The sequence below is a fragment of the Erpetoichthys calabaricus genome, chromosome 14 (assembly GCF_900747795.2).
Source record: "Erpetoichthys calabaricus chromosome 14, fErpCal1.3, whole genome shotgun sequence".
NCBI lineage: Eukaryota > Metazoa > Chordata > Cladistia > Polypteriformes > Polypteridae > Erpetoichthys > Erpetoichthys calabaricus.
The window spans coordinates 60,441,638-60,458,885 of NC_041407.2; the positions used below are offsets into that span (position 1 = coordinate 60,441,638).

Genomic DNA, 17,248 nt, shown 5'->3' on the forward strand with positions numbered 1-17,248 from the left:
AGACTGGCTGCAACTTGGGGTTGGGCACTGAAGGCGCCAGGGGGGCTTGCCCCCTTAATATATATATTAATATATATCTTAATACATAATTCGCCTGCCTCCTCACTCACTCACTCACGTCCGTCTGAAGCCAAATGCGTTGTCGAAACGGGCTCTTTGTCTAGTATATATATAAAAGGCACCACTCTAACCAATTTCAAATAATAACTCACCTCTGAATGCCCATTTGAATGCCTATTTCATCCGTTTTGGTGCATATATAGGTTATATTTTGGCACTCTCCTCCACCAGCAATGCCTCTCAGTCCAGTATTCAGGATTTCTAATGCATTTCTGTCAGATTCTGCTCTTGTGATATCCGTAACAATCCAAATAGAATTACACTTGCTGATATACTATTTAAGAAATGAAAATGATATCCATTTATTTGTAATCTAAAATTTAAAACTCACATTTTAAATATATTATAAAGATTGTAAAGGTAAAATTATACCTCCTTCCACATTTTATTTCTGTCTTTATTAGAATCTCCAGTTCCTGGTATATCAACCAATACCACTTGATTTGGCAATCCACAGGCTTTTGGTACATGAAGTTTAACAACTTTCACCAGGGGCCAATAAGAACGGGAGGTTTCATCATCTGATTCACTCCTTATATATTGATTAATCTTCTCAGACAACTCTGAGCCCTGTGAGACGTAAATAACCAACATCATTAGTTGCACTCTGGGTTTCTGTTCTTCTCTTATACATACTTAAATATTTCAGGTTAAACCAGCATTGTAAAAATGAAGAACAAAACTACACCATATAATAAGCATCACATTCCCTTTTTTTACTAACTTCCTTGCGGCACAACTAATTTTAGAATACAATACAAAAAGTGCTTAAATTAAGAAATTTTTTTCACATGAATTGAAGATTATTTTTGCAAAGCACTGTTTTTCTCACATGATTCATACTGTCATTAAAGTGGCAAAATTGTTATAAAACAAAAGCGTTTTTATAGTTAATGATGGGCAAAATGTCAAAAAATGTTACTTGTATACAAGTGACAGTCATTAACTGAAACAAGAGGCAGAGCACCTATGACTACATTTTCTGCAAACCACACCATATATTGACACAAACATCACTGAATTTGTCAGGTTCAGAAAAAGAGAAATAAAAAGTCAAAATTAAAAAACAAAACATAGGACCATGAAATCAAATCATATTTGTAATGTTTTTAAATAAGCAAATCTGTACCTCTTCACAGTTATATAACATAAAACAATAAAAAACATCTATGAAAAAAATGAAAGAAAATCTAAAATACTTACAGTTTTTGAAAAAATTACTTTGCTACCCTTTGCAATGTCGGGAATTTTCAAGTTAGCCAACTCAAAAAAACTTTTATTTAATCCGTCTTTTCCATAAACTGCCATAATTTTTTCTTTTGCAAGTTCACTTTCAGCCTCCTGTCCATCCTCTGTATAACTGCTATCCTCATTATGGTCTTGTTTACAGTTCTCTATGAGTTCTTTCAGCTCTTCCTCCCATTCCTGTAGTATAAAATAGCAATGATGAAAAAATGTTTTAATTAGATATAAATACACAGAACTGTGATGCACAGGAAATGGGTTTAAAAGAGAGATATTTAATTGAACCAAGTACAATATTAGAGCTACAGGCAAATGATGTAAGCCCCACCATCTATAATATGATGAGATACTATAAATGATCCTCATCTGCCCACTTACCCATTATTTTTTTCAGGTTTGCAAGGCTTTTTAAAGAACTTCCTCTTCTGGTACCAAAATGAGCATACAGCATTTGAAAGTTTTTCAGATTTTAATTTATACAATAGTTAGAATATCTTTAAAATGCATAGTTTGTGTGCTTGTTCATTCATTTTCTATTAAGGAAAATGTATCATTCATAATCACACTGTAATGAGAAGAAGAGTTGGTGATACTGATTTATCTCTGACATGAGTTAGAGGTTACTTTTCCTAAAAATCCTACTTTCTTACTTATTATATTTTTGCAATCATTTTCATTTCAAAAGTCTGCAGTTTAACAGCATGTCTTTCTTTGTGATGTCTGTTGATAAACCTTATGGACAGACGTTTAAGACACTGTACCCTATTAGAACATCAGAACAGTTCTATCCACTTAATTCTTCCAAAATAACATCAAGTTTTGAATGTCCCTAAAGTCCTACTGTCTACCACACTGCTTGGTAGCTTATTCCACATGTTTATGGATCTCTGTGTGAAGAAAACCTCCTAATGTTTGAGTTAAAATTTCCTTAACAAGTTTCTAACTGTGTCCCTGTGTTCTTGATGAACTCATTAGTAACAGTCTGTAATCCACTGGACTAATTCCCTTCATAATTTTAAACACTTCAATCATGTCGCTTCTTAATCTTCTTTTGCTTAAATTGAAAAGGCTCAGCTCTTTTAATCATAACTCATCCTCTATATCCCTGAAATGAGCCTAGTCGCTCTTCTCTGGACCTTTTCTAGCACTTCTATGACATTTTTGTATGCTGGAGATCTAATCTGTACACAGAATTTCAGATGAGGTCTGCGTTAAAAAGCTTTAGTGTAACCTCCTCGGACTTGTACTCTACGTGTCATGCTATATAACCTAACATTCTGTTAGCCTTTTTAATGGTTTCTGAACACTGTCTGGTAGCTGATAGTGTCAAGTCCACTATGATTCATCAATCTTTCTTATAAGGTTCACTTTTGATTTTCAGACTTCCCATTGTGCATTCAAATCTAACCATTTCTACATCCTATGTGTAACATTTTACATTTACTCATAATAAATTTCATTTGATACAAATCTCCCTTAGCCTTTATGCTGTCCAAGTCATACAGTAATGATTCAAATGATTCCAGATTATCTGCCAATTCACCTATCTTGGTGTCATCTGCAAACTTAACCAGCTTCTTATTTATATTCCTATCTAAATCACTTATATATATTAAAAATACCAGCGGCCTTAGCACTGACCCCTGTGGAACACTACACTTAACATCAGCCAATTCTGATAAGGTTCCTCACACCATAACCTTCTGCTTCCTGTGAAACTCACCTTTGTATACAAAAGCTAAATTAAATGATTTTTGTTAATAAACAACATAAATATAAGAACCAATTTTGCTGTTAGAAAAGGAAAAGATACCAAACAACAGAGAGAGTAAGATGTCCAAACTTTCAAGATATGAGATTTTTAAGTATGAAGAAGTAATGTGTAATTATCAATGCGGTGCCTGTAAAAGGTATTCACCCCTTGGGATATTTTTAGTTTTTATTATTATGCACCACCGAATCACTGCAAATTTAATTTGGCTTTTTTAATACTGATCAACAGAAAATGAATCTTTAACATCAAGGTGAAAACAGATTTCTATAAAGTGATCTAAATTAATTTCAAAATACATACAACAATATAACTGATTCCATTAAGTATGTACTCTCTTCACATTAGTATTTAGTAGGTGCACCTTTGGAAGATACGAGTCTGTGTGCACTGGACTCTATCAGCTTTGCACATCTGGACACTGAAGATGCTTTTCCCGTTCTTCTTTGTAAAGCTGCTCACGCTCTGTCAGGTCACACAGGAATTGTGAGTGAACAGACTTTTTGATGTCCAGCCAAAAACTCTCAATTGGTCACTCCAGGACATTAATATTGCTGGTTTTAAGCCTTTCCTATGTAGCTTTGACTTTAAACTTGGGGTCGTTCACATACTGCATAACAGATCTTCTCCCAAAGAGAATACTGACTCAGCACAAGTTGGACTTTTCAGATACATGTGCATTTATACTAAAATCAATTGAAACTCCAGACAGATGATCTCCTTTAAATAAATATTGTCACACACGTGTGCATAGGAGGCAGCCAACAAACTCTAAGGTGAGTGATCTATCGTGAGACAAGGGGGTAATATCAGGTATTAACACCTCTCTCCTTCTTCCACCAGAGTTGCTGAAGAAAACCCATAAACTAACTCACTCACCATCAACAGTCCTGGATTCCCAAAATGGCTCCTATTCCATTCCATCACTTCCGCCTTCACCCTTTGATGACATCACTCCCGTCAACATCACTTCTGGTCGCCTCCTGATAATATCACTTCCGTCTCCCAGTTATGATGCCATTTCCACTACTACTTCCTTCCGATCGCCATTCCCTATAAATACTCACCTTCAACTACTGTGTATCATCAAATGTTATGATTTTGATTACCTTTTTGCAATTGCTTTTGTGCAAGATCATCGGACATTATAAGGGGACAATTCCCCAACTCTTTTTTTGTGCATTTTGAGAAATCATTTTCCTACAATAAGTAACCACTAAAACCAACTGGCTGCAAATGTGATGATTTAGGGGCATCATTTTAAAAAGGGTGAAAGCATATGTGATCAATTATTTTATGTGTTATATTTGTAATTAATTTTGACCACTCTACACAGATCTGTCCTCACTTTGACATTAAAGAGTCTATTCCTGTTGATCATTGTCAAAAAAGAAAATAAAGAACTCTATTGTTGTTTAACAAAAAAATGTGAAAATTTCCAAGGGATTGAATCCTTTTTTATTGGCACTTTAAGGTGTTAATACCTCTTTACTGATGAATTCGATCTCTGCTTTGTACAAGAGGCATTTGTTTTCATGAACTTGCACTTGGATAATGCAAGAGGTGCAAGCTTTTCTTGATGATGTAGGCAACAAGGTTTTTTCATTTAGAAGAGCATTTATCAGTGAACTCTTTCCAGTTCCTGTCTTGCCAAATATTCCAATGAACATTTCCTCATAAAGATGTTTCTGTTTTAAATTCAAGATCTTTTCACTGTAAGACAGAAAAGGAAATGTTTTAACATGTTTTTCAAATTAAAAAATAATTTCTAAAACAGCATTTTACAATAAGCAAAGAAAAATAGTTTGTTTAATTTAAACTACCTCTGCGTACAGGGTATTCCACAGTAAAATGATGTAACTACCTCTGTACCCACAGTACATTTGTGCATTGTCAGTGTGTATAGGTGCTGAAAACTTCACTTATGACACAATCTACTTACTTCCAGTGTGTACCATTCTTCTGGTTTCACCATGGACAGTTTCGCTGTAGTAACTAAAAGTAGTTATTTGAATCAAACAGCTTTTCTTAGAAGTCACTTGTATGGGCTTCATGTGATTTGAGCAGTAGAAAAATTTATTTAAAAAAGACGGGCAAGGACACAGGGTGGTGGAACCCAACAATCATGTGCATGTCCTCTATGGGAGATGTAGCACAACTGACTTTGGTGGTCTGGGAAATGCCAGAAGTATCCCCAGAATTTGAGGTGGCTGGTGACCCTACCATAAGTGTTATAGCTTCTCTTCCAACCTTGTTATGTAAGTCTATGTTTGTGCAAATCCTATTCATAATCATTACTTTCTCATTTAATTATTTTAGTATTTGATTGTTTAACGATATTTTCTGTTCTGTTCTGTAGCAAAAATACAACACAGTACCTCTCTGTAAGGTCTATCTTTCTAATATCCCTTTTGTAAGTAATAAAAACTTCACTAATACAAATGTAGATATTCAAGAGAAATCAAATTTATTACAATAGAAAAAAGAAAAAGGAACAACAGTGGCTGAAAAAATAATATGTAAAATATTATATTTAAGTCATTGCATGCATCAGCCATTTGTGTTTCATACATATAAGGCCAATGGTTCTGAGATTGTCTCCAGTTCCCCACAACCCTGAGAATGTTATGTTGAAAAAGTAAAGGCATTAAAACATGAATGAAACTGCCTTTAGGTGCTTTTGTATCCATTTTAAAGCACTAATTAAATGTTCCTTTAAATAATGATGAAGCAATATCATTAAACATGTTTAGTTATGCATTACCCACAGAAATAAATAAAAAATTGTGTCCATTAAAAATTACTGGAGTAAACTGATTTTTATTAAACTTAGATATTCATCTGAAGTGCAATTTAAGATTGAACATAAGCTTCTAAATTGCTTTGTTTGCCATCTTGAATAAAAACTATAATAATGACAAAAAACATATTACCAAGCCCTTGATAAGTAGGTCAAGGTGCTAGTATTGAAAGAAAACCTGTCCATCCCCTCCAAACATAATGGAGTACTTCTAAATTTAAACCATATAGGCTAATCCATCCTTGTGTCCATTTTCTAACCCACATATCCAATTTATGACCACAATGATCTGGTGCCTATTCAAACCAAGGTGCAAGAGCTTAGTGTTGCCAGTTAACACACACATCTTCACACACATCTTTGGAATATGATAGGAAGACCCACTTAAGCAAGAGGACAACTGTTGTGAATGTAATGTGAAGCTAAGAAAAGTACTAAAGTCCCACCAACCATTTAAGTTGAGTTGGAAGTAAAGAATGAGAAAGGAAGAAGGAGTTAATCATAGGAAAACAGATGCACTGATAACCCTATTACATAATTTAAACCTTCCAGAATCTTGTAATGGACCAAGACTTCAGGTTACTCCCCCAAAATAAGCAATAGTTAAAACAAGTGATGATGAGGAATCAGTATTCATTTCCTAAGTTCTCTTAATGCCATTACAAATTCTAATGCAAATCCCACCAATTGTCCCTCCTTTACCAGTCTCCTTTACCAAATAATTAATGAGGTACAAGGTCTGACTTTGAGACTTTGGCAGGTGTCCACTTATGCTCCAGTTGTAGCATGTTTGAAGGTGAAAAGGGACCACAAACTGTTTGCTTGTGCTTCTTATGTATGTAAAAACACAGTTTATCAGGAAGCATTACCTAATATATAACACATGTTCTGCAGAGCACTGAATGTTCACATTTAAACCTTTGTGGATTTTTTTTTTGTAGTTCAATCTCAAAATATTAAAACAGCTGGTACTATGATATTTCTTTAAAAATTATTTGCAGTTGAATTTTAAATAGTAGTTATATACAGTAATTGTATGACCCATGTAAAGAATGAGTATATACACTGATACTGAAATGAAACATTTTAATTATTAAAAAGTTAAATTAATATTTTAAAAATAAGCTCTCTTTATGCATTGAATAGGTTTGCAAGAAATTATTGAGGCACAGCAATAACAAATAGTAAACATGTTAATAAAATAAGCAAGCACATACTTTAATTCTGATAAAAAGGGAGTTTCATTCTTCTTGTTGTTGAACAAATTCTGCAGTTTTTCGTGCATCTTAGTTATAACAATTCGTGATTTCTCTTCCATGTTATAATCTAAAAGGAAAGTTTTGTTAATTCATGATATAGATTATTCAGAATAAGTAAGGAACAAAGTATTTGTATTGCAATTAACTTAAATTTTGATACTTTATTTGAAAGTCATTCTACTTTGCCTGTGATCTGCTTCTTTAACATATAATGAATTGTTACCAACACTAGCCAGCTTCAAATTGGAAAAATGTACAGCATGCATAAAGAAGGCAAAAGAAAGTTGATAAAAAAGAATGTGAAATTAAATACAAATAGTAAAATACTAAACTCATCATGGTGCTGAATTATGAAGTGTCATATTAGCCTTTTTACTGGTTTAACTAACTGATAAGGATGTTTCATTTAGATAAACAAAATAGTGTGTGTTCATATCTATGGCATATAGCAATACCTGAAAAATAAGTTCTCCAAGTGCAGTCCTTTAAAAGTGATAAAAAAATGAAAATTGTAAACATTCTTACACTTCTGAAATTGTTCATCATTCTCACAAGGTCGACACCTTTTTCTGGGAATAAATGAATGATCTTCATTAATTTTCTTTTTACCTTAAATAAAACATAAAAGACAGAGCTCAGCATGTAATCATTATATGGCCAAGTGATTAGAAGTACCTCTGCACCTCTACAACTAAGAATCATGCTTTGGTTAAGGATGCTTAAATCATTTTACTTCCCAATCTAAACTTTAGTTAAATGACAAGTAAACATCTTGATCATGTCTACAATATATGTTGAGTTGCAGCTACACTGGTTGTTTTGGATATATACAGTATATATTGTGAAGATTAGCCTGGACACAACCAGGCGCGGACTCAGAATGTCCCACAAACACACACATTTATTAACGTTCTGCACAACAACACAATGTACACATTGCACAAACCCTACAATGCTCAGTCCTTATCTCTTTCTTGTCCTTTTTCTTCTACCGCCTCCACTCCTCTCTCACAAGCTCTGTCCTCTGCCTCTCGACTCCGGCTCCCTCAGTGTAGTGAGGCGGCCTCTTTTATACTGCACCCGGAAGTGATCCAGGTGCTCCTTTATCAAGTTCCTGCAGCACATCCAGGTGTGGTGGAAGTGTTGCAGACCACGGCTGCGGAGTTTTCTAGGTGGCCCCTGTTGGTGGCCACATGCCCTCGCAGGCTTGAGCTTCTAAGCTCCAGTCCCGTGGCTCCCGTGTAAACCGGGGGGCTGCCCTCTTGTGTCCTGGAGGAGGTACTGCTGGTGATATGTCCACACCCCCGGTCCTGTCCTCAAAACGGCATCCCAACCGGGCAAGGTCCCCGGCCATCTATCACAATATATATTTAGTATGTTGTTTATACAGTATATGTATATACACACATACAGTGGTGTGAAAAACTATTTGCCCCCTTCCTGATTTCTTATTCTTTTGCATGTTTGTCACACAAAATGTTTCTGATCATCAAACACATTTAACCATTAGTCAAATATAACACAAGTAAACACAAAATGCAGTTTGTAAATGGTGGTTTTTATTATTTAGGGAGAAAAAAAAATCCAAACCTACATGGCCCTGTGTGAAAAAGTAATTGCCCCCTGAACCTAATAACTGGTTGGGCCACCCTTAGCAGCAATAACTGCAATCAAGCGTTTGCAATAACTTGCAATGAGTCTATTACAGCGTTCTGGAGGAATTTTGGCCCACTCATCTTTGCAAAATTGTTGTAATTCAGCTTTATTTGAGGGTTTTCTAGCATGAACCGCCTTTTTAAGGTCATGCCATAGCATCTCAATTGGATTCAGGTCAGGACTTTGACTAGGCCACTCCAAAGTCTTCATTTTGTTTTTCTTCAGCCATTCAGAGGTGGATTTGCTGGTGTGTTTTGGGTCATTGTCCTGTTGCAGCACCCAAGATCGCTTCAGCTTGAGTTGACGAACAGATGGCCGGACATTCTCCTTCAGGATTTTTTGGTAGACAGTAGAATTCATGGTTCCATCTATCACAGCAAGCCTTCCAGGTTCTGAAGCAGCAAAACAACCCCAGACCATCACACTACCACCACCATATTTTACTGTTGGTATGATGTTCTTTTTCTGAAATGCTGTGTTCCTTTTACGCCAGATGTAACGGGACATTTGCCTTCCAAAAAGTTCAACTTTTGTCTCATCAGTCCACAAGGTATTTTCCCAAAAGTCTTGGCAATCATTGAGATGTTTCTTAGCAAAATTGAGATGAGCCCTAATGTTCTTTTTGCTTAACAGTGGTTTGCGTCTTGGAAATCTGCCATGTAGGCCGTTTTTGCCCAGTCTCTTTCTTATGGTGGAGTCGTGAACACTGACCTTAATTGAGGCAAGTGAGGCCTGCAGTTCTTTAGACGTTGTCCTGGGGTCTTTTGTGACCTCTCGGATGAGTCGTCTCTGCGCTCTTGGGGAAATTTTGGTCGGCCGGCCACTCCTGGGAAGGTTCACCACTGTTCCATGTTTTTGCCATTTGTGGATAATGGCTCTCACTGTGGTTCGCTGGAGTCCCAAAGCTTTAGAAATGGCTTTATAACCTTTACCAGACTGATAGATCTCAATTACTTCTGTTCTCATTTGTTCCTGAATTTCTTTGGATTTTGGCATGATGTCTAGCTTTTGAGGTGCTTTTGGTCTACTTCTCTGTGTCAGGCAGCTCCTATTTAAGTGATTTCTTGATTGAAACAGGTGTGGCAGTAATCAGGCCTGGGGGTGGCTACGGAAATTGAACTCAGGTGTGATACACCACAGTTAGGTTATTTTTTAACAAGGGGGCAATTACTTTTTCACACAGGGCCATGTAGGTTTGGATTTTTTTTCTCCCTAAATAATAAACACCATCATTTAAAACCTGCATTTTGTGTTTACTTGTGTTATATTTGACTAATGGTTAAATGTGTTTGATGATCAGAAACATTTTGTGTGACAAACATGCAAAAGAATAAGAAATCAGGAAGGGGGCAAATAGTTTTTCACACCACTGTATATATACTGTATATATATGGAATGGCTGCTGAAAATGGGGTTTTTCAGTCATAAGTGAATAATAAATTAAAAATCAATCATTTCAAGCAGTACTAGCCTATAGAAACACTAGTAATGTCTTGACTGTATCTTGATATAAAAGGTATCAATTTCTACCTAAAACATGATAATGTCTGGTTGTGTCCAGCCTTTTGACTGGTACTGTACTGTATATATAAACACATGCACACATATGTACCAACATTTGTATTTATTTAGCACACTGTTTTTTGTACATTAGTTTTTACATTTTAATTTTTTTTATTATATCAGTATATTATTTGTACATTCACTCAGTTTTTGCGTCTTCATTTTCCACTGAAGGTCTGTAGCCAGTCAAACTGTATCCTCTCAAGGTAGAACCCAGCATGACAAAATACCAGTCCACTACAAAGCACACACAAACTCCCCTATTCATACTGGGCAAATTTTTAATCTCCAATAAACCTAAACTGCACATCTTTGGGATGCAGGAGAGAACCAGTACTCTCGGATGCTGACACTGTAAGATAGCAACACAAACTATTGTAGCACCTTGTTTGCCTTTTTGTCTGTCTATATATGTACAATTGAAACTAAGTTATTAAAGAAAAATTATTAATATGCCAGCAGACATGGTTTAATTTTACTTTGGTGAGAAATTCTAAAATTCCCTCACTACTACAAATCCACTGTTACCATATCAGGACTAATCATTTCTATTTTCACATTACATATTTGATCAATTCACAGGACATTTTCTAATAATTTAAATGAAGCTGGAAATCTGGACATGCCTGTTAGAACACAGGGTTGAAACCTATGAAGATTAGGAACAATGGGAGATCACATTCCAAGGTTAAAAACACAAGTATAACTTGGATAAGATCATGAAGTTTATGTATTTGCAATCACAGTTTTTAATATAGGAACAAGTCTTAATTTTAAAGGGAAACTAGAGCTCTCACCTCTCCTTTTAAGAACAAATCTGACACACATGTACCTGCAGCACTAGTTATATACATATCTTTACAATTATGCACGTTTTAACTAATAAAATGTCTGAATAAATGTGCTGTAGTGAAGGCAGTGCTCTCCACAGCTTTTAAACAAATGTTAATGATATCATTTGGATGGCAGTGCAAATCATAAATTATGGTCCTACTAGTCTACATTTCAGATCAAAGACCACAAAACTGAATTACTAATCTCTTGGTTTAGTGAGAGGACAGGGATCTTGCTTTTACTCACTGGCAATTTTATTATGAAATGCAATAATAAATGCGCACTACGGGTTAAGCTGTTGTGTAGGAAGGATGTGATGTCCATATTTCAGAGTGTTAGCACTCAACATTGAGGTCATGGCTTTTGGGCTGTTAATAGACCAGATGATAACCTTCCATTCTCTAAGCTTGGCACATAGAGGACAAGTTGATCAACCATGTGTTATATCTTCTTATATAATATGCTACAGTGGCTGTCCGTTTGTCTGTCCAGGATTTTAAATCACCTGTAGCTCGCAAACCGTTTGACCTATTGACCTGAAATTTGGTACAAATATACTACGTGACATCTACTATCTGCTTTCGGGGTGATGATTGACCTCCAAGGTTATTCCTCTTCTTATTTTTATTTTATTGTAGAATCAACTCTCGGCAATGGCCAGCAGGTGTACAGGAGCCATTCTCATCCCTACCACCTCCCCTACCTCTTCATATCTTAAATCATTCTTGAGGCAAACTGAAGACTTAAGCGCCACCTTAAGTGAAAAATTAAGGAAAACGTACTATGTAATTGCAACACAAACACTGACTTAATAAGTTTTAATGGAAAAAGATGCAGACGAAAGAAGAGAGGAAGTGGGCCGCTAGGGTGGAGAAAAGAAGAGCTGCTCAGGAAGCAGCAAGCGCATCAACCTCTGAGCAAACGAATGCTAAATGTACAGAGAGAGAGTGTGAAAACTATGAATTCTCAAGTCAAGTGTATTTGCAGCGTGCCATTACTGGTACAGTACATAATGCATTTGTAAATTTTGCTCTTACCTTTCAATTGCAATAAGAGATTCATCTGGACACCATCTGCACCAGCTCTAACTGTGTTCAAAGTATTTTCACAATGATATGGAGAAACTATTTGCTCTCGCAGTCTGGGTGGTGCAGCTCCAATGCTAGATGCTACTTTTCCAGAAGGCAAAACATATCCAGCCATATGTGAAGATGCTGGGCCCATCCTGGGCTCACTGGCCAATTTACCAGTTGATTCAGAAACACTTTCTGTATCTTCAGTAAATGACTCAGTGTATATAACTGCTGCTTCAAGGTCTTCAGGCTGTAACATTTTCACCCATTCCTGTGTTTCTTTTGGTAAAATATTCAGAAATTGTTCCAATACAACTTTGTCAAATAATTTCATTTTTTCTGCTTCTACTGGCTTAAGCCACAGATTTGCTAAATCATTTAGCCTCTGAGCAACAAAGCGAGGGCAATCCCCAGGTAGCATCTTTAGTGAACGAAATTCCTGTCGATATAAATCAGAAGCCGTTTTGAAGTGGCGTAGAATGGTTTCTTTGACTTTAGTATAGGACTCTGCATCTGTATCAGCCAAACCAGCATAGGCCAACTGGGCTTCACCACACAGAAGTGGGGCTAACCTTAGTGCCCACGTCTCCTCAGGCCAATGATGATGTCTTGCTACTCGCTCAAATGTTTTCAGAAAGGCAGCAGGGTCATCTTGTGGAGTCATCTTTGTCAGAGGAATAGAACTTGACTCTTGGGTTACAGGCAAAGTTGATTGTAACAGACAAGTTATCTTTTCAATCTCTTTCATTTGACTGGAATCTCTAGCCTTCTGTCGCGCTGTCTCCTCCTGTTGTTTCCTGATCAACAGTTGTAACATGTTCTTTAGATTATTTTGATCCATTGTGCTAGAAACTCTTGCACCACTTCTAAAGACTCCTGAAATCCAAAATGTTAAATTGTAAATTAGCTGACAAATAAAAAAATCTTCACAACTACAAAATCAAAATCTGAACACATAAAAAGTAAAAATAATTATTTTCAAGTAATAATTATTCTTAATGTAAACCAATTCTTTGGTGGTTCATGTTAACATGTTCATTATAATCTTGCTTTTTCTAACATACTAATAAAACATTTGTCTTATTCACTGAAGATCTTTTTATTTACATACAATATTTATATAAGGAAAAGTCCACAAAAAAATTGTAAAAAGACCAAATATTCATTACTGTATATTTACTCCATGTGCAAAATTAAATATACTGCTTTAGTTTCACAGTTGTCAAATTCATATAGATTATAGCTAGTAGTAGGGCTGTCTTTAATCTGAATAATCATAAAGCCAAAGTTGGAAATTGTTACTAACTTGTACACAAATTTAAAATGCCACTCACTATTATCATATCAATTTTGATCAAACAATATCTTTGTCCAAGACGCAGTCATAGAAAGGCAGAGCCGGTCTCAGCTGTTAGGCACAAGACAGGAATCAAACCTTCATGGCATGTGGGTTCATTACATGGCACACTCACACACGCCCATAGTCACACTGAGCCCACGGTCATGCTATCATTTAACTTTGTAACACAATGTAAATGTTGATGTAAATCTCTGAAAACTATTTTTGAAACATTTAGAAGCATAACAAATTAACTAGACACATTGTTGCTGTAGTATACACAAATGTGCAAATATACAGATGATTTTGAACAGACACATTAACATAACTTCCATCCGATCACAGGGTCACGGGGGTCTGCTGGAGCCAATCCCAGCCAACACAGGGCACAAGGCAGGAAACAATCCCGGGCAGGGTGCCAACCCACTGCAATTAACATAACTTTTGTCTAAAAAATACACAAAGTAAATCATAAACAGCCTGTATCTTAAATAATAAAAATTAAACCATTGTGAGAACCTGACAAAATATAGACTTGTTTATTTAATTTAAAACATAAATGTTTGATTATCAACCAGAAATGCAATCTCCTTACAACAAAATGAAATGAAATGAATGAAACCAGAACAATATATAAAAAAAATCACAAATGTCTGTCAATATTTACTAATGTAGCTTGAAGTACATAACACTTTCTTACCACAGATATAGTTCAATGCCAATTTTCTTTTCTTTTTTTTTTGGTAATGTTTGAAAAAAATGCCAAACCACAGTCTTCAGGAAAATGTATTTAAAAACTCTTTCTAACCCCTATAAAGCAGAGTCTGTTTTTAACTAAGTATATCTATCTATTCACAAGAAAAATGTTTCACAGTCCAAAATGATCTTGTTAAATAGACATAGATTTTTTTTCCTGTAACATGATCTTGTGAGTTTTATCTCCTCCTATGAAGCTTAATGTATTACATAATAGCTAATCCAGTTCCTCAACACATCAGCAGAGAAAATTGAAACTCATTTCTTTGTTTCACAGAAATCGAAAGTAAAAACGTTTTTTTCTTCATTTTGATGATTGAATATGAATGACGGATACAGATTCTTATGTTAAAACATTTTGCAATAGTTTTGTTAATCTAGATAGAGTAAAACAATGCAAATGCCTCCATAAGTAATAAAGACACCAACTGAAAGGAAAAGATAATCTATCCAGGATTTCTTCTCCAGTAAAACACAAAAAAATTACCTGCCCATAGGTTTAGTTTTATAATGTTGTTGTTGCTCAAACCACATCAATACTGCACAAGTAACAGAAATGAGGAAAATATCAACCTTAAAAAAAAGGACAAGTGTCTGTGTGTGTGTGTCCTTGTATCTGTGTCTTCGTCCAGGTGCAATGTGTCTGTTGTATACCATTTGGTATGAGGTTCATAAAAGCAGTGCTAATGTTTGTGACCCAGCATCTGTTGGAATGAAATTTGCAGAGCATTTTATTGGTACACTGCATTACAAAATACATTCCAATGCAAACATTAACGCTGAATAAACAGAGGTCTACATTGATTTTGTAGATTTAAACCCATCTTAGATGGGTAGCACAGCTAGTGTCATTTATGAAGTGCTTTTCTCAAAGATGCTGTGTAACGAACAATGGAACAGCTCATCATATGAAGAATGCCAAAAGGAAATAGGCTTATAAATTCTAAATTAAATCTTTTAGGCTTCAATTATGGAATACCAATTGTGCTAAAATGAAAACAATTAAATGACAGTTACTTTATATATATATACATATACTAGCCATCCCCCTGGCTTCGCCCGCGTATTAGTGAAACAGGACAGTGAGTAGAGCCCCACCCAGCTCTCTACTCCTGACGTCACTCTTCCCCCTCCCCTCGGCCAGCAGCCTCTGTCTCGGATTAGCATGAATATATCGTTCCTGCAACCAAAGTATGACTCAGCGCAATGAGAGAAGTCGCAAAATCAACTGGAATGTTCAAGCAAATTATAGAAAAAAAAGATCTAAATCCGTTAAGTAGTTCTCTCGTTCACTAACTAAGCGGAGTTAAGGTTATGTCCCGAGGCAGACGTGTGAGTGAGGAGGGCCCTGTCCCCCTCCCTGCAGCCCGATGAGTCTCTCTCGGATTCGCGCTAATAAATCAGTACAGCAAGCGAACCATGATACTTAGTGTGACGAGAAAGTCGCAAAATCAATGGAATGTTCAAGCAAATTATAGAAAAAAACTCGATCTAAATCTGTTAAGTAGCTCTCTCGTGAAAAGCGGACAGACATACAAATGGGTCTAAAAAACTATAAGAAATTTCGCGCTTGGAACATGAAATTTTTAAAACCGTTTCTTAGCAAGCACCTATGGGCCAAGGGTAACCTACATTCCAAATTTCAAGTCCCAAGACCTGTTTCGGGAGAATCAAACAACTTTCAGTACAATCAAGTCAAACTTAACAAAGCAAAATTCAAACCCCCAGCCAAGAGAAAGAGAGGAGAGCCAACAACCAGAGCAAATCTATAAAAGTAGCATAGGTGATTGGAGGCAGAGAATTTTAGCTGGAATGCAGTAAAAGGAAGAGGAAGAAGATGCTGAGGGGCCACAATGTTAGAATCAGAAGAAAAGTGTAAGGAGATTTACCATTGAAAATAAGACCAATGGTATAACTTCAAGTTTGTCATGGACACCCTCCCCTCCAAAATGCTGCGTTATCAGGGTAGAATGGTTACTTATTCTCATTTATAACTTGTCATGCATGCATGTCTGAGGATAACCAGCTAAGCTCTTCCTAGGTATGTAGTGCCACCCAGGGCCAAACTTCAAGCTGAAAGTGGACATTCAAGGCAAGCTCTACATTTTTACTTTTACAGAGGAAGCACAAAAATAGCTACAAAATCTGATCCCAACACTTTTTTGAAACACAATCGTGAGTGGCATCCGGTTCTGGTAAGGCAAAGAAGATCTTAGCTGCTGTTTGATTGGCTTGCAATGATACTGGTACCGTAATTCCACATCCTATTTCCTTCTTGGCCACTTCTTGTTTATGTTTTAATGACAACTAGCAGAAATACCCAGCGTTGCCTGGGAGGAAAATAAAGTGTTTTTTTTTTTTTAATTGTTTGAGATAAACATAATTTAAAAAAAAAACACAACTTTAAAAATAAAAATAAATTAACAAACAATAAAGACTCACTAATCTTCTTGTCTTGCGGTCTTGTATGTATGTTATCATCCAGTTGACGCTCGGAGCTGGCCAACTCTATTTAATTTCAAAAGCAACAGGGGCGAGGTGGCGCTCAAACATAAAGAATGCTGGCAGTCGCCTGCTATATATTAACTGTGATCCTACAAAGAACTGAAATCGTCAGAACTACTCTGGGCATCTGTCTGCTATGAGGATTCATGTTGCTGACGTGGTCGCATCATTTGTGCATTAGCAACTAAGCGACTGTCTTTCTTAGGATGTTTCCTTTTGCCGGTGTGCTGGCCTCGCTTGCGTATCCTCGGAGCTGGAACCCTCATCCCGACTCTACGTCTCACTTCTGTGCCGGACAGACACACACACTTGCACACGTAGAACTCT

At 36.2% G+C, this 17,248-nt stretch overlaps 1 protein-coding gene across 2 annotated transcripts in view; it reads right to left on the reverse strand.

Annotated features, from left to right (window-relative positions):
- LOC114664460 (nuclear GTPase SLIP-GC-like) overlaps window positions 1–14,526 on the reverse strand; it is a 36,524-nt gene extending 21,998 nt beyond the window's left edge. The window contains exons 1-8 of one of the 2 annotated variants that reach the window (XM_028818555.2): window positions 14,361–14,526; window positions 12,286–13,197; window positions 7,721–7,804; window positions 7,154–7,262; window positions 4,621–4,849; window positions 1,324–1,545; window positions 493–690; window positions 213–394 (exon numbers count right to left, since the gene is read on the reverse strand). In XM_028818555.2, coding sequence (XP_028674388.1) covers window positions 213–394; window positions 493–690; window positions 1,324–1,545; window positions 4,621–4,849; window positions 7,154–7,262; window positions 7,721–7,804; window positions 12,286–13,162 — 1,901 coding nt within the window. In that variant the 5' untranslated portion in view covers window positions 13,163–13,197; window positions 14,361–14,526. Of the gene's footprint in view, window positions 1–212; window positions 395–492; window positions 691–1,323; window positions 1,546–4,620; window positions 4,850–7,153; window positions 7,263–7,720; window positions 7,805–12,285; window positions 13,237–14,360 lie in introns of those variants that run through there. The other variant, XM_028818556.2, reaches the window with a different exon arrangement.
- Between the last annotated feature and the right edge of the window lie 2,722 nt (window positions 14,527–17,248).